The sequence below is a fragment of the Polyodon spathula genome, chromosome 52, assembly GCF_017654505.1.
Source record: "Polyodon spathula isolate WHYD16114869_AA chromosome 52, ASM1765450v1, whole genome shotgun sequence".
NCBI classification, from domain to species: domain Eukaryota; kingdom Metazoa; phylum Chordata; class Actinopteri; order Acipenseriformes; family Polyodontidae; genus Polyodon; species Polyodon spathula.
Window position 1 is genome coordinate 24,572 of NC_054585.1, and position 21,071 is coordinate 45,642.

At 37.9% G+C, this 21,071-nt stretch overlaps 1 protein-coding gene across 2 annotated transcripts; it reads right to left on the reverse strand.

Annotated features, from left to right (window-relative positions):
- Positions 1–1,276: 1,276 nt before the first annotated feature.
- On the reverse strand, positions 1,277–20,747 carry LOC121307075 (serine/threonine-protein phosphatase 6 catalytic subunit-like). Of its 2 annotated transcripts, XM_041239189.1 has the most exons (8): positions 20,641–20,717; positions 18,741–18,776; positions 16,732–16,827; positions 16,366–16,431; positions 15,440–15,581; positions 6,533–6,612; positions 2,830–3,039; positions 1,277–2,643 (listed from the first exon to the last, which is right to left on the reverse strand). In XM_041239189.1, the coding sequence occupies exons 2-8, from the start codon at positions 18,744–18,746 to the stop codon at positions 2,395–2,397; spliced, it is 849 nt and encodes a 282-aa protein (XP_041095123.1). In that variant the 5' UTR covers positions 18,747–18,776; positions 20,641–20,717; the 3' UTR covers positions 1,277–2,394. The 2 variants fall into 2 exon arrangements, with proteins under 2 accessions (XP_041095123.1, XP_041095122.1); XM_041239188.1 differs by lacking the exon at positions 18,741–18,776 and having other exon boundaries at positions 20,641–20,747.
- Positions 20,748–21,071: the final 324 nt, after the last annotated feature.

Sequence of the window (21,071 nt, forward strand, 5' to 3'; positions counted from 1 at the left end):
CTTTTAAGAAGCTGCTTGATGAGATTCTGGGATCAATAAACTACTAACAACCAAAACGAGCAAGATGGGCCAAATGGCCTCCTCTTTTTTGTAAACTTAAGTTCTTTGTCTGTATATCCATCCATCACTAAGCCACACTTACATTATGTTTCTTATAAAGAAAAACTGTAAATTTGTCATTTTAATGCTTAACCATGATCATTTGCTTACCTAATTATGTTCAGATTCTCATTAGATAATCTCAGACTACCTAATGTTAATTTAGGTAAGGTATTCTGGTGCTAGTTAGAAATCAGAGTATAGTCTTAAACATCACTTCTCCAATTTTAATTAAATTGTTCATTGTAATTTCTTTTTCTGTAGTATTCTGTACAAACTGTTTATATACATCAGCAAGGAATACCTTTTTTCATGAGGAATGGCATTGATGAAAGTCAGAAAGACCTGTATCATTAATACAGCCTGTTGTGCAGTAAAACAAAACAAAAACACCCCATCTATTTTAACTGGACAACACCAGTAAAAGAAATTGACTGAAAATCATTTTTTAAAAATAGTTCATTTTTACTGGAGAAAACGCCTATAATGGAACTTAACTAAATGTTTACCAACTTTTATAAAAAATAGTTTTTACATTTATCATAAAGCTTATTATACTGCTGCAAATATAAAGTCACTCCCTAAATGGTCTGTGATACAAGAGTGCATAGTAGCTATGAACAATTACAGAAGGGTAAGTTTTTCCACGTTAAAACATATTGCAGAAAACGGTCTTCTACCACTGTCATCAGATTGTGAACCTGTATTAAAATCATTATTTTGAATATCTCAAAATCTGTAACACTGTGGTTCTATGTCATGGCTGCAATATACTATACCGGACTGATATACAGAAAGCATGTATACATGCTCGTGCAGCATTAGGATGGGCCCCCTTTGCAGAATATTGTACTGGTTCATACATGTTCATGAATGTGTATGTCAAGCCCTACATACCTTACTCAACTCTATGAAAACACCAAGAGATCTTGAAGCAAGCTCAGAATGTTTCTCCTACCTATCAAATACTAAAATAAAATATATACTAATAAAGATTATTTCTAACCGACAATAGATGGTCAACCAAAAAGTATTGTAATCTTTAATGCAAGACAAATTGGACATGCCAGCTTTCAAAACGTTTTCTATTTAGCAAAAACCTAGCTTAAACCTGAACATCAGCTGATCTGCTGGCAGAAGTACCGACTACTGAAATAATATACAAATGGAAGACATCTAAAGTCAATAATAAAGCAGTTTATTTCAATATTTAACCCCTGGGTGGATTGCAGACACTATATTACTATAATAAAATACAATGAATCTCAAAAAAAAAAAAAAAAAGGATCAATACAATCATTTAAACGTACAAACAGCGAGAACAGTTTCTGATAATGTCCCCTTGTTAAAATAACAAAATTGCAGCCTTTAGACCACTTTATTATCCATTTAAAATATTTGACAGTTTTACATCTTGGATGTCTCTACACAGCACAAACTAGATTTATAGTCCTTGTGTGCACCATTTATTTACTTCGCTGCTGAACTTTACACTCACAATGAAGCAATACTGAAAGATGAAGTTTAAACAAATCCATTACTTACAGTTTGTGTCTCCTATGTATCCCTGTAATATTGTATCCACACGATCACTAGTGTTTCATATGGGTTATTAATCCATTTAAAACACAGTAGTCACAAGTTTGTAGTGCCATAGTTTTCCCGGCAGTGTATCCAAGGAAATCCTACCTTCTAATGTTTGTTTATTGTTTAATGGAGGTTAGAGGTGAGAGCTTTTACTTGGATGCATAGCAGGGAACGTTCTGTTCAAAATCTCTGGTCAATAACTACAAGCTCCTCCACATAATCCATGGTTTGGCTGCATTGCCCAGTTTATCAGGAGACCCAGCTCATGTGAAAAGTATCAAAATGACTGTGTTGAATGAGATATTGCAGGGATACATACAACAGAGAAGACAGCAAGTAACATGTTAGTATTAAACTCTGCATAGTGTACAGTATCACTTAATCTTTCACTGTGAATACCACCAGTAACTAGGATATGCAGGAGCAGGATTATGTCAAATCAAATTTAAAAAAAAACAAAACAAAAAAAAAATTATATTTTTGAAACGGGAAAGGGAAGCATCAGTACAAGCCACTGTGCCGAGCTTTGGTATTGCTGCTACTTTAATATTTTGTAAAAGAAAAAAAAAACAAAAAAAAACTTTTATAACCTAAATATGTCACACACTCACAAAACAAAAAGGGGGTAACAATGCAATTTCGGCAGCGAAGGAGGCAATAAAAAAAGGTCATACATAAAAGTAGAGAAGGAGGGGGGGTGGGAAGGGCTCAAAGGAAATACGGTGTCGTTGTTCGGGGTGGAATAACCCGTTCTGAATCTGGGACTGCGCGGAACAGCTTCGGCTCCCTCGTGTTCACATCTTTGAAGACCATGATTGATGCAATGTTTCCACAGCGATAGCAATAATTAGGAGCAGACCACACTGTCACCAGCTTCTCGTCAAACATGAATTTATAACCTTCGTGCACCAGCTGATGCGCTCGGCAGATCAGTTTTAGGTTGTTGATGTGAACAAACTGCAAACAGAAAATATAGAAAAGATTAACAAGTTGGTTACAGCTGGCATGTCCATCAAATCAGTTTTTCATCTGTAAAAGGAAGGTGGTCTTTTTGTGATGCAACCGGTTCAGAAATGTATGGACCACAATAAACAAAATTTAATTGCAACTACAATTTGGGTGGAAGCAACGTGTTTAGGTTACCTCATTAGTGACCTTGGCTCCAAACAGCCAGCCTGCCCCTCGAGGGCTAATGGCCCAGGTGTCCACGTCCTCGGGGTCGGACCACACCAGGTCACAGAACGCCCCCTTGTGTGGGATCTCCTGATTGCGCTCTATGGTCCGGATCTGATCAAGGGTCTTGATATCTGGGGAAAGCCCTCCATGCACACACAAGATCTGTTCATCAATTAACTACAGACAAAAAACAAAGACAGACAGAGGTTAACATTTACAGTTTTCAATTACCACGTTACAAGTTTAGCAAAACAGTCCCAATCAGTGCAAGCTTCTTATGGGAGGTAAGAGAGGCAATGCCTGCTCAATTTAACCCTTTGCATTCCATTTACTCAGCACTTGTCAGGCGCGTCAGGTCCAATTTATTTGCACACACGCTGTTTAATCTGTTAAACCCCCAGCCTCCCACAGGCAATTTCCACCTGGAGGGCTATGGCCTTAAATAAATTACATTATCTTCCAAAGTATAGACAGCACAGGCATGGTTCAGGGCTTGAATTCAAGGTAACCCATTGGCCATTAGGACTAAAACCTCAGATTTGATATGTGTCTTACTCAGTACCACACTGGAAGGAGATATCCAGAAAAAAAAAAAAAGAAATGCTTTTCATTTGTTTATATTCTGTCATTTTTTCATCTTGTAGCACATGAGCTTCCCCAACATGTCTACTACACTGGATAAAAACTGATTAAATAAAGGGTTCAAATTCTACATGAGTTTTTACAAAGCTAGGCCCAAGGGTCCCCAAACCTCTCCAAAAATGAATATTGTGTAAATCCTTATGGCCAGTCATACAGTAGTTTCTTGAGCAAGTTCTAAAAGCGAGGTTACCTTCTGGCACCTCACATGCTATACATTGCCACATGAATTAGATTTTGTAATCCTTCTTTTTACTTATTTGTCCAATATTTCATTCAAAAAGTGGTCTTTTTGGAGAGCTTTGGGGTGCCCGAAATGTATCCATGATGAGTATGCATAACAAATACTCTCAGTTCATATGCCACAACTGTCAGGCACATTGCTCTCACATAACTGTGTGTTTGCGCAGGAGAATGTAGCTACTGAGATTTTTTTGTAGCTCTGAATTTTCAGTACCTGACTATTTTTGTTACTCACTTGCTTGAAAGTATGCACTGCTGACAGGTGAACATATGTTGATTATTCGATAAAGGCGCCTGCTAAATGTCTATTAATAATAATAATAATAATAATAATAATAATAATAATAATAATATTGCAGACATCTTGGGTGCTCTAAATCAGGCTGCCAGACTGAAAACACCTCAGTTCCTTTCATCTTTACTTTGATTGACATGTGGCAACAAAGGAACTGAATGAGTGATTGTTGGAGCAGGCAGACAGCTTATCTTGAAAGGCTAAGAAACCTACACTGTCTCTAGGCGAGTAACATCACTCCTTGTAATCATGGAAATATAAAGAAGTTTGCTAAACACTCCCATGCAATAATCTAAATCAATGAACATCAATGAGAAAATAATAAAGACCGCCAGGAAGCAACATTTACTTCTTGCAACTTGTATTGCATCAAAGATCAGGGACCGTATGCAGCAGCACAGCACAGATGAGACATGGTGTTGCTCTTTACTATGCAATAAATGTTAAAAAAATTTTATTTCTATGTGCCCATTGAGAGTCAAATGGTTGCATTTTCTAATAACATTTACAGTAAAAACGCATATTGAAAATTACGCAATAATAATAATAATAATAACAATAAGTGATAATAATAACAACAACATCTCAGTGCTAAAGATTGCCAGGAGCTCCAGATGACTTAGTGCCATGAAAAAGTATTTGCCCAGTCTGATTTTCTGCATTTTTCACAATGAATTTGGTCAGATCTTTTTGTGGGTTGTTGACACCAAAGTTTGGTGCTTCTCTCATTTGTTTGGTGTGCAAGGTAATCGAACATGCAATCCTCAGGTGTGAAAAAGTTATTGCCCTCCTAGTTAACCCAACCTAATTAAAGGGATAATTGGATCAGCTGTTTGAATACTTTGGTTAACAATCAGGCCTGATTTCAGCCAGCCCTGCCCAATATAAATCTGACTAACTTTGGCCTTTACCATCATAGTGAAGTTGTCAGCACACAGGTTCTAGAGACACATAATGCCACAATTAAAAGAAATTCCTGAAGCCCTCCAGAAAAAGTTGTTGATTCTTACCAGTCTGGAAAGGGTTACAAAGCCATTTCTAAGGCTCTGAGGCTCCAAACCACAGTCAGAGCCATATTGTCCAAATGGAGAAAGTTTGGGACAGTAGTGAATCTTCCCAGGAGTGGCCGTCCTCACAAAATCTCTCCAAGAGCAAGGCGTAAAATCGTCCAGGAAATCACAAAGAACAACTCTAGTCAAAGTCCAGACCTAAACCCCACTGAGATGTGGCAGGACCAGAAACGAGCAGTTTATGCTCGAAAACCCACAAATGTCACCGAGTTGAAGCAGTTCTGCATGAAGGAGTCGGCCAATATTCCTCCACAGCACTAAGAGACTGATCCATAACTACAGGAAGTGTTTGATTGCAGTTATTCCTGCTAAAGGTGGTGTAACCAGTTATTGAGTCTAAGGGGACGATTACTTTTTCACATGGGGCATTGGGTGTTGCATAACTTTCTATAACAAATAAATGAAACAAGTATCAATTTTGTGTTATTTGTTCACTCATCTAATATTAGATTTTAGTTGAAGATCTGATAACATTGTGTCAGAAATATGCAAAAATGCAGAAAATCAGATAGGGGGCAAATACTTTTTCAAAGCACTGTAGGTGAAGGTGATTTTGTCTTGGTGCCTAGGTGCCCTGAACTGCACCTCCGACAAGTGTGATCCCACCCTATTAGGGAGGCGCCTGTATGAAGATGCAGCGTCAAGGGATTTGGAGATAGTGGCAGCCCCATACTCTGGCCGAGAGAGGATTACTGTTGATTGACCAGTAGGCCCAGGTTCTGAAAAAGCAGAGTCTTGTCACTATGTTCTGTGGCTTTTTCCCTGGAGGAAGCCCTCAGCAACCAGTCATCTAGACAGTGATAGATGTGGATTCCCATTCGTCTGCCATCACCTTGGTGTTGGTGCCAAAAAGAACTGCAATGATCTCTGGGTTAGAGATGCTTGTTCTCCTGACCCAAGCAAAATGGAGACCAGGAGTTCATCAGACAAGTTAAGAATCCTAACTTGTTGCATCCCATTTCACATTGTATTTTAGTAGTATTATTTGCACTTACTGTAAACTGTACTGTATTTAAACACTAAGTCACCTTGAATATTATTATTATTATTATTATGAAAAGTGTTAGTCCAATTAAAATAAGATTTTACTGCTTAAGGGGAACCCAAGCCCCCTGTTTTTATTCTGCCTCCCCATTTATTTTGGCCACCAGCCCCCCCATCAAAATGTCTGTAATGAATGTTTAAGAGACATCTAGTGGCGAAAACAAAATGCTATAGCAAGAACGTCAGGTTTTTCAAATGTTTGTATATGAAAAAAAGACAACACATAAAAATACAATGGACATAAAAGAACATTACCACTGCTACTGAAATGTCTACAGCCAAAGATAATGCAAAGATAATATGGAATACACTGGCAAATTGTTCAGGCGAGTCATTTATTTGCAAAATAAATGAAATTGTTAATATAAAATCTACTCACTGCTGCCACTGTAAGCATGTCAAAAACTTTGGTACAGTATCTCCAAGCATTTGCATTTCCATACTTGGTCTGGCACTCATCTGTTAAGAAAAAGAAAAAGGTACTTCAATGTTGACAGCCAAGGAATGAAAAAAAATGAAGTCTGCAATGCATGCAAATATATAAGGTCATGTCATCCTAGAGACTTAAGCTGTTGAAGTTTTGTGCGACTATTCAGCAACAACCATGTGAAAGCCAAAAGGTCTCAAGGTGTTCACAAGGGGCACATTTGCAGGTGTCCATGCAACAGGCTTGTCGCTCAAAGCAGTGGCTGCATTGGCCAACTTGTTCAAGACAATTACTGGGATGTTCCTTAAATGTGTGCAGATAACCAGAATGCACGATTCTGCTCGTAAGGAGGTCAGGACAGGTAGCCAGCAGACGTGTATCATATTGCGAGGAGCAACAGGCATGTTACAATGGCACAAATAACAGAAACTTTAAATTAGGGAAGCGCTGGTATGACTGGCAAAATAAATACCATGGTATATTGGAACAATTATTTGTTTTGGTTCTTCTTAAATTGTAAAAACCAATAAACAAAGCTTTAAAAAAATTAAATAAAAACACACACACATGTAACAGTACTAAGGATGTCACTGCATTAAATTTTGATGGTATCGTTGTACTGCAGTATAATGTCATTTTTTTTGTATTTTTCCTATTTTTGTGTTGTCTGCAAATTTAACAAGTTTGTTTACTAAACCAGAATCTAAGTCATTAATTGTGGCAGAGCAAGGCTCTGCCCTTTAGAAATTGGCAGGGATGGGGTTAAATTCCCCTACCTGCCTGGGTTCATTGTGTTCAGGTGGCTGGAGTTGATTAGATGATTAGTTTAATCTAAATAAACCATGTCATATGCTTTGCAATTATCCATTATCGATGTTGCATCCTCAAAAAAAATCAAGCAAGTTAGTTCAACACGATCTTCCTTTCCTAAAACCATGATGACTGGGTCTCCCAGGATACTGTTACCATATAGGTAATTTTTCATTTTGGATCTTACTACAGTTTCCATAAGTTTACATATAATAGAAGTCAGGCTTATTGGTCTGTAGTTACCTGGTTCGATTTCGTTTCCTTTTTTGTGGATCGGTATTACATTTGCAATTTGCCAGTCTGTCGGTACAACCCGTGTCAAGAGACTGTTGCATGATCTGTTATCAGTTTGTAAATAATTTTAAGAGCTCCTAGTCCCTTTAACACTTCTGCTTCTGATATGCTAAAGTTATTTAAAACTGGATATATAGGAACAGGTTGACATGTAGGGCATGTTGTCCGTATCCTCCTTTGTAAAAACTTCCTCCAAACATATTGTTGCTTTCTTGGTGAAAAAGTTATATTTTGGATTTGTCTGACTATAAAATTTGGTTGAAGAAATCATTAGGCTTCTTCATGTATTAAATGGGAAACTCCAATCGCTTTCTTTTATGTATGGTTTTAATCCTGGCTTTCGTCCATGGACATTCATTTTGCTAAGGTATCATTGAATTGTTCGCTCGTGAATTTCTTTACCTTCTTCTGTCAAATCTTTTGCATTAGTCAAGGATTTTGCCAGGCTGCTCGAATGATTCTTCCAGATTTTAAAGAAATCTTTCATGGTCTTCCACAACTGGTGTTAGTTGCAGTATTTCCTGTTCTCCCGTGTTAGGCCATAACTTTCAGTAGTACAAGATGCCAAAAGACAAACAAGTGACTGGTGTCATGAAGTAATTTTAATTCTGGTTTTAACAACTTTTACAAAACATAATACATAAGCAAATTATAAATATATAGACCTAAAACACTATTCAGTGTAGTAGTAAAATTAAACAAATCAGTGTCGTTATGCTAATCATTCTGCACAGCAGCTACTACAAAATGTAACTGTGCCGTACATTTATTCAGCGCCTGTCAGGTCCAATTTATTTTCACACAAGTGATTTATTTTACACGCGCCACTTAAAAGTAATTTTATTCACAGTAAAAGCAAGTTTAAAATGACACTGCATATCAACAGGACACTCCTTGTTCACTGTATTTATCACATATGTCTTCACAGTACTGATAAATCATCTCCTGTCACCAAACTCCTCAATAATGCTATGCAAGTCATTATTTTATTATTAGAACATCTCAAAAAGCTTGGCAAATGTCTGTGTTCTTCTTTGAGCGCTGGATACGGAAGCAGCTACCTTCTTTGTTTCTGTCTTGTCTGTAGTGAAGGGACTATGCGTATTGCTCAGATCCACCTCAGTTTATTTATTTATTTTTTCTGCCTCACTCGGCCAATGAAAGCTTTTCTCTGCTTTTTCCGGAGAAAAAACAAACTAGGAACCTGTGCTTGACATCTTTTTGACAGGGTCCGACATCGGACTGGAAAGGAAAAATTGTAATGTTGGTACTTGGTCCAACATAGGACCGCAAAGGATGTTGACTTGTTTTTCTGAACTCACACAGCTGAATAGATGCCGAGCTGGCTCAGTTTATTAAATTGCAATCTTTTCATTTTCAAGTAGGGTGCGAGAAATCTTAAGTAGAGCAAGGCGGGTATGGGGGTCCTCCCCCAGTGCGTGTGCAGGTGGCAAAGCCCCCCCACCAAAACCAAATTTCAGGGTTTTGCAGGGGTCTAAAACTGCATATCCTGTGCCTAAATATGTGCTTTAACAGGGATCCAAAATTCAAAGTGTATAACTTTGGTTTTTTTTTTGGTTTATTTTTTTTAGTCGTCAAGATTTAAAAAGATTTATTTATATTAGAATTTTAAAACCACAAACTTGTCTAGCACATACATAATTTCAAAGTGAAGTCAAGTCCACATATTTAAGCAAACTGTTTGGTTTTGCAATAATTTTTACACAGAAAAAAGTGACGAAAGTAAGACCAAACCAGACACCAATGAAACAAATTATATTTCAGGCACAAAAAGTCACATTATATAGATACTATAATACCAAATGAGACAGAAGAGAAATGTGAAGCAATTTCTAAATTAAAGAGATAAGAAGCAGTAGTAATTGATAAATTTGATTACAGAAAAGGTAAGCATAAACTGCATCTATTTTGTCATGTATTCCATTTTTTGTTTTGCATTCTCTTAGGTATGGGAATTTTAAACGTTTAAACTCTATAGAAGTGGTAAAACATTTAATATGCTAGATGTATAACCAGTCATGTTGCAAATGTCACAAAATGCATATTGTTTTATGTATTAATTTTAGTAATTTATGATGACTAGTCAGTCGCGCATCACACTACTCTAGTGCCACAGTAAGGGCGGATATTAAAAAGGGAAGGGGTTTGGCGATTGCCTCCAAGTCCCCTCATTGGTGCACTACGTGCGTTTATGCCTGTAGTAGGCATTGTACGGTATAAATTCCACGGTGGGGTTAAATAAAATTAAAATTAATGACAAGCGTTTTTTTCTGAGTTTGTTCTATACTTAAAATAGCTTCTCTAAACAATGAAAGCCATGTTTGGAAGTATAAGTAAACAAAATTGCCGTACCACAAAAACACAAGTTCAGTGCTTCACGGTTTGAAATGAAAACATTCAGAATTATTGTGGCTGGAGCTACTGATGGGAATAAAAAGCAAACGTCCATAACAACATTTGCTATAGATTTGGCTGAAGAGGGCGTGATCACGTTATCCCATATGAGGGCAGTGCGTGTGAATCATGAATGCAGCAGTTTTGAAATCAATGTAAGATTATCCCAATACTGTGCCGACCCATAAAACAAAATCAAGGCTGGAAAAACTTCAAGAAAATAGCTGCAGCTGTTCATACAAAACTTTCAACAGGGAGAAAAAGTGATTTCCACAGACTCATGACCACATTCTTCCCATATAGGTAAGCTTTGGACTAGTACAGTTTTTATTTCTGTTGGAGCTACTGCACTAAAGCAAAGGACCTCTGAGACACACTTCAAACAGGTATGCCAGGCATTTCTACAATTTAACGTAAACTTGTGTGGATATGGGAATTTGAATACTTTAAATTATTTAGTAATATCTGACCATTTACAATTAACTGCACAAGGAGGCACACATATTCATTACTTAATATATTGCTTGATTGTGTGTTAATTTGGCATTTAAAATAGGATTTGTGGCAATGTTTGGGAGGTTTATGTACACTAGTACAGTATGTAGAAGAGAGTGGCATTTGATTCAAATACTCGGAAATTGTAAAGCTTAATTACTCGTCTCGAACAACAAAAGATTTTAAAAATCCCACCGCTACTATCAAAGACCGCAAACTTTTAAATCTGAGGCAGACTTTTTAATATCAGTCACAGTGCTCTTTAAAATTCCAAAATATTGTGCTATTCTGTCCCTGGTAATTACCTTTCCCAGAAGTGAAAGTATTTCCAACTTTTACAATTTGATTTTTTAGTTTATTTTTTTAAAACCATATAAATTTTGGGCAAAGTTATTACAAAAAAAAAAAAAACCCTACGCAAAAACATAATAGGTTCCTGTTTTTGTTGTTAAATTAACCTTTATGAAACACTATTCTAAAAACATTACACTATCAGAAAATGTGTTCAATATGTATATAGTTATATCTTCACTAGCAACTTTAGTTACAACCATAAATATAAACATTCAATATATAGTTTGTGTACATTATTATTATTATTTTTTTTTTTTACTTTGTAGTTAAGTCTTTGCGATGTTAAAATGTTATTTGCTTATTTAGGGTTTGTTTGCTTAGAAAATACTAACCAGGGTGTGACAAATACAATGATTCTTGGTAGTAAATCACCCTCCCGACTTGTGAGGGCGCTAAGTGGCGAGAACAGAGTTCCGCGGACAGTAGAAGCGAGAAGAACAGTAAAAGTAACCACTGAAAGTAAAACCGTGAGTGCTGTGTTTTGGTTGTTTGTAATTGTCTTGTACGTTACTAGACAGCTAACACAGATCCGGAGCTGTTGCCAAGGGCCAGCAGTAAACCGGACAACATTGCACCATTGTCACAATAATAAACTTGTATCACCCACCACGAGCACTACTGCACGCACCCAGGCCTGGTGGATATTGTTTATTGTTTGGGACTGCCTGTTCTTGTTATATACCCTGTGCTGTTGTACACATTGGTGTGTGTTGCCAGGGAATTAATGTTTGGTTGTCAGACCTGAAATCTCCAAACTGGATTATAATTCTCTGTCTGCTTCTTTCATGCACCGCATCATGGATCGTACCACACTAGCAGAGTTGCTGGAGGTGCTGGACAGCAGACAGGAGACAGAGGAAAGAAGGAGGGAGGAGCACTACACTGCACTCATTGAACAGATAGGGCTGGCACTTTCCACAGCACCAGCCCCTACAGGAACTCCAGCAATGTCAGCACGGAAGGCTCAGGCGCTGAAGATATTGGCAGAGGATGACCCACAGCGTACCTGGTCCCATTTGAGGGGCTGTCCACTACTGCGTTAAGGCCGCGGGAGGCTCAGGCAGCCTACCAGGCTATGAGCAACCTCAACGTTGCCAGTTACAACCTGGTCAGGCTGGCCATTCTCTGCCACCTCAACATTACGGCAGAGACTCACCGGGTACGGTTCAGGAAGTACCGAAGATCCCTGGGTGGTTGCTGAGTGGTTGTGTGACCACATGGTACACTGGCTGACCCCCCCCCCCCCCCCCACCTCCCTCCAAAGAAAAACAATCTGCACACTGGGGAAGCAGTGGTTGTGGAGCAATTCTACCATGTGGTCAGCACTGATACCCGTGAAACGGGCCGAGAATTATGAGGCTTCTCTTGTCTCCACCTGGACAGGGATACTGTCTGTATCCGCCCTTCGGAGCAGCCAAGCCAACACTACCAGGATCCACACCTCTGATCCCAATGGGCTCCCTTGCCTCCCCTTCATGGAGACCAAGGTTGGCCCCCAGCTGGGGTAGAGGTGCTGCCCCGCCCCGTTGCCATACCAGCTTCGGGACAGATATTTAACCAATGCAAATAATGGCAGTCTCAGCCACAGATGTAAAAATGGCAGAAAAAAAGAAAAAGGAACAAATTGGTGATGCGCTTCCTTTTCAAGCCAAAATGTGTTCTCCTATTTTCCATACTAGAAAAATGAATAACGCGAGAAGGACCGCATCACTGAGAAAAGACCGGGCTCTGGTGGGAGAGTGCTCGGATGGTAACAAATGGCAGTCAAAGGGAGTCGGAACACAGTGTGACCGAGAGGGCGAGGTTACTGGGCCATCTAGGGGGCAGACGCTACTCCAGCCCCTCTCAATATACCAGACATATGGTACTCAAGCGCGGACATAGTGTGGGGCCAACATAATGACCAGTCACTAGTGCACGTTTGGGGGCAAGTCCAGTCCATTGAAGGTAAGGATGTTGATGGAGCTGGGTCACTAGTATATCCATACCAGTATCAACGGGCAATTACTGTATATATTTGGGATTTTTAATGGGAAAAGGAAATGGATCCCTAAAACCAAGACTCAGGTGAGGTCACTACTGGGATTAGTCAATTATTACCAAAGCGGTGGTAAAATAATTCCCTGAGAATGCCATAGTGGTTAACCCTTTAGTCAACCTCACCAAAAAGAGTGCTCCAAATTGAATTAAGTGGTCAGCTGAGTGTCAGGGGGCATTTGATACTATTAAGCGTAATTAATGTCTACATTTGTATACTGTGTATCTATGGTCTGGACACACCAGCGCTTCGTTTTTTTGTTTTTTTGACACACAATAGTGTGGAGAGTGGTCGCAGTACACAGTTGTAGTGACGTCATGGACCAGGAAGAAACAAAACCAATTTTTGTTTGAAACAGCCTAGCCGAATATTTAATAAATAATAAACCAAAGACGTGAACACAAAACAAGACACGGCACTCTAAGCCAAATTAAATAGACAAACAAAACATACTAACACTAAACGAAACAGATACTGACACACAGGGACGAATATTAAACAAAACACGTGCCGTGCTGGTCCTCCAGCACGACGTAGCAATTGATTCACTTTACTATTTTTAATTCTCCTTCTCCACACCCATTCCTTCGCCCTGAACACACAACCCCGAGAGTGAAAACATGCTGCTTTTATGCAGCTGTACTGAGACTTGATTGCTAATCAGTCATTCAACTGGAGTCCCGGTACAACTGCACGTGAATTAATAAAGTGCAATTCCCCATGCTTGCATATTATTACATTTTACCTACTCGTGAAGTGCTATGCAATCCTCGTGCCTAAATACAAATATACATTTTAAATCACTTGTGTTCATAACCCATATTATATTTCGTGTACCAACTACAATACACCAACATTAACACACTACATGCAACATACAACACAAATAAATAGCCCAGGGGCGGGGCACTTTGCCACAAATAGACAGTGCCACACCAGCATGGGTAAATATACCCAAGTGTCAATTCCCTTTCCCTTTAGCATGAAAATACCCTCCCTCCCGACGTTGCTCTTGCCTCAAATAAAATACGTCTGTTCTGGGAAGACATGGAAAGTGTGACAACAGAAGAGAAGGAAGACAAAAACCCTACTGTACATCAGTCTGAACATACATTGCCATTCGACTTGAACTTCTTTAATTTAATTGATAGTCTCCTAAAACAATAACCAACCTTGTCTTTAGTCATCTTAAGTACCATGCCTATTTAAACATAGACAATGACAGTATGTGTTTATGCGTATTTTGTACATGCATGTGTGTGTGAGGCGTACTTTATATCTGTATTTTGTCTGTAAACTGTCAATTTGTGTTCCCAGGGGTTTAAAAGCAGTAAAATTGTTCCCCTGTTCAAGTGTGGGATTTAAAAAAAAAAAAAAAAACCTGGGAGTTTGTATTTGGTTGCGTTGATTTTCAGCCTCTTTGTTTTTATGTCCTCATGTTTTGAAGTGATCATCTAGAGATTGTTTTCCTCGACTACCATACTTGAACTCCATCTCACAAAGGCAGAAATACACCTTGCACTCAACATGCAGCTTCCAAACATGCTTCCCAACAAAAACCCCCATCTATCTGTGTCTAGCCACTTCCAATTCCACCACTTAACGCTTTTGTCAATCTCTTTTTTTATACTGGCATCTTGGTCGCACTCCACAACAGCCTCGACATTGTCAAATCTTGAAATAGCGGGAGCAAAGAGAAAGGATACACAAAGCAGCCTTGTGATAGGGCTCAATACTTTTTAAGCAGCCAGTCAACCAAACGTTGAGAGTAAGTACCGGTAGGCTATCCCACTGAGCCACTTGTCTCTGCTAATTGAAACTTGTATTCTGTGTCGCTTGTTCTGCATTGCCTTCAAAACCATTAGCAAAATTCAGTATAATCAGTTCACAAAAAGACATTCCTGACACTCTTAAGGCTGGAAGTATCATCGCTTGGTTTAGAAGCATACTTGCAGTAGAAAAGTGCAAAGGCAAAATGATGGTAAAGATGGCGACTGACTGCAAGGTAGAAGTGGATGGCATGTTCAAGTGTCAGGATGGGTAAGAAAGCCGAGCAGTACAGAGACTTGTTTTGTGCAGGATGTTGAATAAATAATTTGTTCAAATCAAAATTGTATTTCCTTCACTTGTTCATAGAAACACAAACATAGCTTTAACTGCTGTGTACCGAAATTATGATATTTGTGGTGTTGTATAGCAGGAACGGTGTCAATACCGTAATGCATCTAAACCGCGGTAAACCGGTATAGCGACTCAATCCTACTGGGCAGCTCTGCTGCTCAAGCCAGTGTAATTTAAAGGTTATTATGCATTTAAATAAACTAGTAACAGTGTATTCAGAAACCTACAGGGTGCCGACCCTTACAGGCATCACTGTAGTTTAGCACTGCACCAACACGCTTTAATGTTAGTTGTCAACAATAAGTTACTTCTGGTTAAATGATGAAACTTACCATAAAAGCCATACACCTGTGTGATCTGCCTGCTTTCATGATTGCCTCTCAGCAGTGTGATACGGTCGGGCCACTTCGCCTTTAAGGCAAGGAGGTAGGTGAAAGTTTCAAGGCTGTAATACCCTCTGTCTACAAAATCACCCTGCCAAAATAAAAAAAAAAACAGAAAAGGTAAACAGGATTACTAAACACAGAACACACATGCTCCAATTAAAGAACATAATATAGATCATGTTCATTTATAATGACAGTCATATTGACCTAATAAAAATATTGACCTGGGCAGCACCGATTTTTATGAGCGAGTTAAAGATTTACAGTTCACACTTTGCCAAATGAAAAACAAAATGTTGCCACTCATGTGTCACTCCACCCAAATGTAGAATCAACAGGCTTACCAGCAACTAACTGTTACATTTAACAGAAAAGGATCTGTTCATTGAATCCTATTATTTATTTTCATATAAACTACAAAGATCAAATATATGCTTCCTTAATGTGGTCAGCCCATTTCTGACTCAGCTCTGGCATCTCCCAGTTTACTTCTCTAGGTCTCTACCACAGCCGTCATTTAAAAGCTACCTGCCCACTTACCATGTGTTTGCATGCATCATATTACCATCCATGGTTCTGTGTGTTCAGAGTATCAAGGTAGATCTGAACTCTCAAACACTGCCCCTTTTCCGTGCTCGTTTTCATCAACATGGGCAACACACAATTATAGACCCAAAACATAAAATAAGGAGAGTTGAGAGCTAATATTTTGGAATTAATCCCAAAATGCTTCCATTGAAGGGAGGATGATTCAAAACTTGTCTTTTTGAAGGACTTTCAAGGGCTACAGAAGTGCACCCAATGCTAGGAGATACCTGCTGAACTACACCCCCCTATCTGGTGGTATTAGCTAGAATACAGTAATCCCATACCATAAAAATGTAGTTAGTGTCTGGGACCTGGCCTCCTGTTCTGAAGAGCTCACATAAGTCATAAAACTGGAAGAGAAAAGAGAATTAATGTGTTAATTTACGTGTAGCTTAGCGACCACTATACATAAAGCAATATTTAGCAACAATAAAACAGACCACATGACAGAAATGGTAATTAAAGGTCAACTGAATGGAGTTTTCTGCTACAGTCTATTTTAATAGTTTCAGTTCCAGAATAAGACTATGAAATCTCAAAGACAGCTATTTTATGTTAAAATAGTTGCAAGAAACAACTAAATGTATATAGGCAAGTACCATGTGCTTATTTAACATTTAACAAATGTTGCTTTCCTTAGAGTTTCTCACCTGGCCATGTATGTCTCCACAAACAGTAACAGGAGTAGATACTGGTTGAACATTTGACTCTTCAAGTAACAGGTCACAAACGTAGTCACATAATCGCTGGGAAATAAAAATGACATTTTAAAATTCCAATGCACTTTAAAATACCAAAAACATGCACTAGATCATTCCATGATGGGCACCCCCCTAACTTTAATCAACCTTTTACTCGGGGGTGAAATACTGCCGGTACTGGGTACCAGGACTTATTGTATCTGCTTTTCATCAAACATGCTTGCATTTCATCCACTCTTACAGTTGTCTATTGTACACAGTCCACTAGTGTTCTGTTAGAAAACAAACAAACAGTCTCACCACAGAAACTAAACAATCATTAAAATATTCTTGAAATATAGCAAGTTCATTGCAGCAAGCTCATAAGGAGAAGTTATTTGGCAGCATTGGTGCCAATCATTACTAAACAAATCGGTCAGTCTCATCCACCTCTGGCAGGGGTTTTCAACTTGGGGTACGCGTATCCCTGGGGTACTTCTAAGTCATGGGTCATGGGGGTAAGCAGGACGACTCAGAAATGCACAAATAAAAATTAAAGTACGGAACACAAGGAGGGTAAGTGACTGCTCAGGATATGTAATTAAGTTTTAAGAATTAAGCCTACTGTTTGGTATTCTGTCCTGAACCAGCAGTTAGTCAGCTCCAGACTGTATATTAAATAAAACAGGAAAACATGTTAACCAGATTATACTATGGTACCATTCAGTGAGGGAAATTGTAAAGGGTACTTTAGCTGAAACCTCCCGACAGAAGGGGTACAGTGTCAAAAAAAAGTTGAAAACCCCTGGCCTACGGATTTATGACTGGTCAATAACACTGTCGACTACTAATTCTTTAAGAAATGGAAAGTAAAACGGTTGTTCATTGAATGAATGACATCTTAAGCAAGTTTACTGTGAAATGTTTATTTTTATTTATTTATTTTTTTAACTACTAGCAGCTGCTAAACAACAAGGCCAAATACAAAAACGTGTGGGTGAAAAAATAAGTGCAAAGTGATCGCTTACACTCAATTTGCTTCATTCTTGCTATGTTACTTAGGAGAAGTCACTGGGATAGAAGATTGTGTGTCAGTAGTAGGGATGGGAATTTTAAGAACATAAGAAAGTTTATAACCTCGAGGAGACCATTCAGCTCATCTTGCTAGTAGCTTATAGGTTGTTAGTAGCTTAATGATCCCAGAATCTCATGAAGCAGCTTCTTAAAGGATCCCAGGGTTCGGCTTCAACGACAATTTCCGGAGGTTGCATGGGATGGGGGACCGCACAAGAAAATGTACCACTCATGAAACCGAAATGTCCCAAATCATACCTTTATTTCCTATACATTTTTGTATTTAAATTGGGAATGTATATTACTACCACTGCAACACTAGCAGCTTCGAAATTCAAATTAAATTATGTAAATTGCCCCATGGTGTGGACATTTAGAGCTATTTCCCTAGTAAATGTGCATAAATAAAAGACGTTACTGTATTTTACACATTTTATTTTTTTCCTTTCTGAAACAAATGAAATAATCACACATTTCTATTTAAAGTGCAGCATTACTTATTAATAAATTACCTGTCATTACAGTGGCGCTTTTTATGCAATTATATACGATTGCTACCTAACATCCTACTAGCTACTGTACTGTAGCCTGACTGCAGTCTTATTCAGAAACACTGTACAAAAGAAATGTAACAGTAACAATTTTAAACTGTAGTCCACTGTTACTACAGTAATACTTTCCCTAACAAATGATCCAAGTTGAACACCAAAACTACAATACTGTACAAAGAGAACTTTCCCAATGTAGTTGAAGCTGAATAGATTAGCTCTTAAAATAATAAAATCTACAACAGAAAAAGTGCCTGTATACTGAACCAAAACATTTCTTGCAGTCGCTCTGTTAACATTACAGAAGCTAGCTAGCTACTTCAGCTGCATAAAGTAAACTAACTATTTGTGTGATACCTTCATGCCTTGATATCAGTCTTTGAGCATCTTCCCCTGTGGAAAGCAACAGGAGACGACAAAATAATAATTTCAGAAAAGTAGAAGCACTTTCTTAGGAGGTTCCATGTTATTTTCCTTCAGCACGGCAAATCTACTGTGCACTATAGGCGCCATTATTTTTTTTTAAAGGGACAGTGTGCATATAATGACCGTAACAACTTACTTCATACTTCATATTATTAATTTCCCCAAAATTACAAGCACAATTCATGAAAATTTAAAGAAAATGTAATAATAAAATAAACGGTTGCGGGCTGCACTTTGGGAAGCCCTAATGGCTATGAGGCTTTAACAGCTATGTAATGTGTTAACAGAAAGGGATATTTATTTCAACTAACTAAATAAACAGAAAGGATATCCCGTTTGTGGCACCGATCCCTGAACAGTTGAATTAATGAACAATGTACATAACCTTAGACAATTAAACTATCTAAACATAACTTTTTTTTTATTATTACTTTAGTTTTGTTCTTGGAATTTAATGTTAAAAAACAAACAATAACATAATTCACTTTGTGCCCACGCGTGACCATACGTCTCAAAATATATATATATATATATATATATATATATATATATATATATATATATATATATATATATATATATATATATACACACACACACACACGCAAATGCGTTTATAAAGCCAGTTTTTTTGGGTTGTTTTTATTCTAGTAATATTTTTAGTACTACATGAAGGACAGCCGCTATATGATTGTTACCTTCAAAAATATGCACATATGAATTTGCCCAAAAGTTAACCAATCAAAAATTTGAATCGAGTGACAGCAGTAATTACAATATATTCTTTGGTGTGTACGTGCGTGTTTTTTTTTTTTTTTTTTTTTTTTTTTATGTTGTTAAATCTTTGCTATGTTCAAATGTTAATTGTTTATTTAGAGTTTCTTTGCTTAGCAAATACTAACCAGACCTGTCAGTATACATCATAATGTAATGTAAACAGTGTGCGTGTATAGAGACATGTTACGCTGACACCTGCATAGCATTTAAACGTTCATAAAAAATGTATCAAAACCCCTAGCATGTAGGCCTACGCCTTTGCACATCCACTGTACCTCACACTTACATTCAAGTTCTTAAACTCAAGATGTTATTCCTCATATTGTAAATCAGTCCCTTTAATATACTTCATCTTGGTACTAACAGCTCATCTGCTTACCGAACGACATCTAAGTCTTAAATAGCATAACCAATTTACATTATATATAACCTAACCCTAACACTATTGTAGTCTCAAATATTAAACCCTTGACTGTTCGCACCAATATGTAGCCTACTGTAAAATACAAGCCTATTGCACTAAACCAGATTATCAACACACACAGAAAAAGTTCCTTAGATAGCGTGAAGGTTCTGATTGTACTTTAACACACTTTATGGATTCTACTTATAGAATTAGCTAATGTGCATTGCAGTTTATGCACTTCCTTATATGTATATCAAGTAGTATTAACTAATTTACTATTGATACTTCTCCCAAAATATTAACGCATTAACCAGCAATACGAAAACTAGGGATATAGATGAATTTATATGTCAATGCACAGTCCCCTGCACAGCCCACTTTCTGATCCGTGGCGCTTAATAACCGTTCTCCAATATGTAATTTGAATTGTAAACAATTTATTTATTTTTTTTTTACATATATTTGTTTTTAAATTGTTGTTTTAAAACAGATTTGCGTTTTTTCACGACTAGGTCCCGCTGTAGCGCTCCAGGCTCGGGTTTCCAGAACTCGTCTAAGCGCAGTTTACATTTTAATAGGGCTGAGTCTGCATCAAATGATTGCAACCGTAGCACGGTTTACTTTACTTATATTTGTGTTTCTTCTTACCTTTAAGTCGTTTTCTGGGAGATATTTACACTGTTTTGCGATTTCCACATACTTGTCTAGATCTAACGGCGCCATTTTAAGAATAACAACCGTATTACCGACTGCAAACGGACGGTCGAAACGTCACTTCCCTTTACACAGGCAAGCGCTCTGTGAAAGAGACGTGTATGCGCAAAGCATTGTGGTATATGCACAGAGAGCTCAGCGGAATCAATGGAGGCGGAAGAAATGTTGCTGTTTTTTGCCATGTTATAACATGTATAAAACTTTTGAAGTTGATTTCACATTTGTCCAAGGCCTTTTGAAGAAAACGGCAACATTCGCAAATTATGACAATACGTAATTATTATGAAAAATTGTATTTTTCTGAGCACTGTCATGGCCATGCGCAGAAACAAAGCTCTAAAGAAGCGACGACTGTATGCAAGTCC

Bases quoted from the DNA above. Each gene is read 5' to 3' on its own strand.
- LOC121307075 (XM_041239188.1), bottom strand. From the start codon at position 20,715: ATGGCGCCGTTAGATCTAGACAAGTATGTGGAAATCGCAAAACAGTGT. The intron at 15,582-16,365 runs GTATGGGATTAC...TTATTTTGGCAG, and splicing joins ACACTAACTACATTTTTATG to GGTGATTTTGTAGACAGAGG. The intron at 6,613-15,439 runs GTAAGTTTCATC...TTTTCTTAACAG, and splicing joins ACAGGTGTATGGCTTTTATG to ATGAGTGCCAGACCAAGTAT.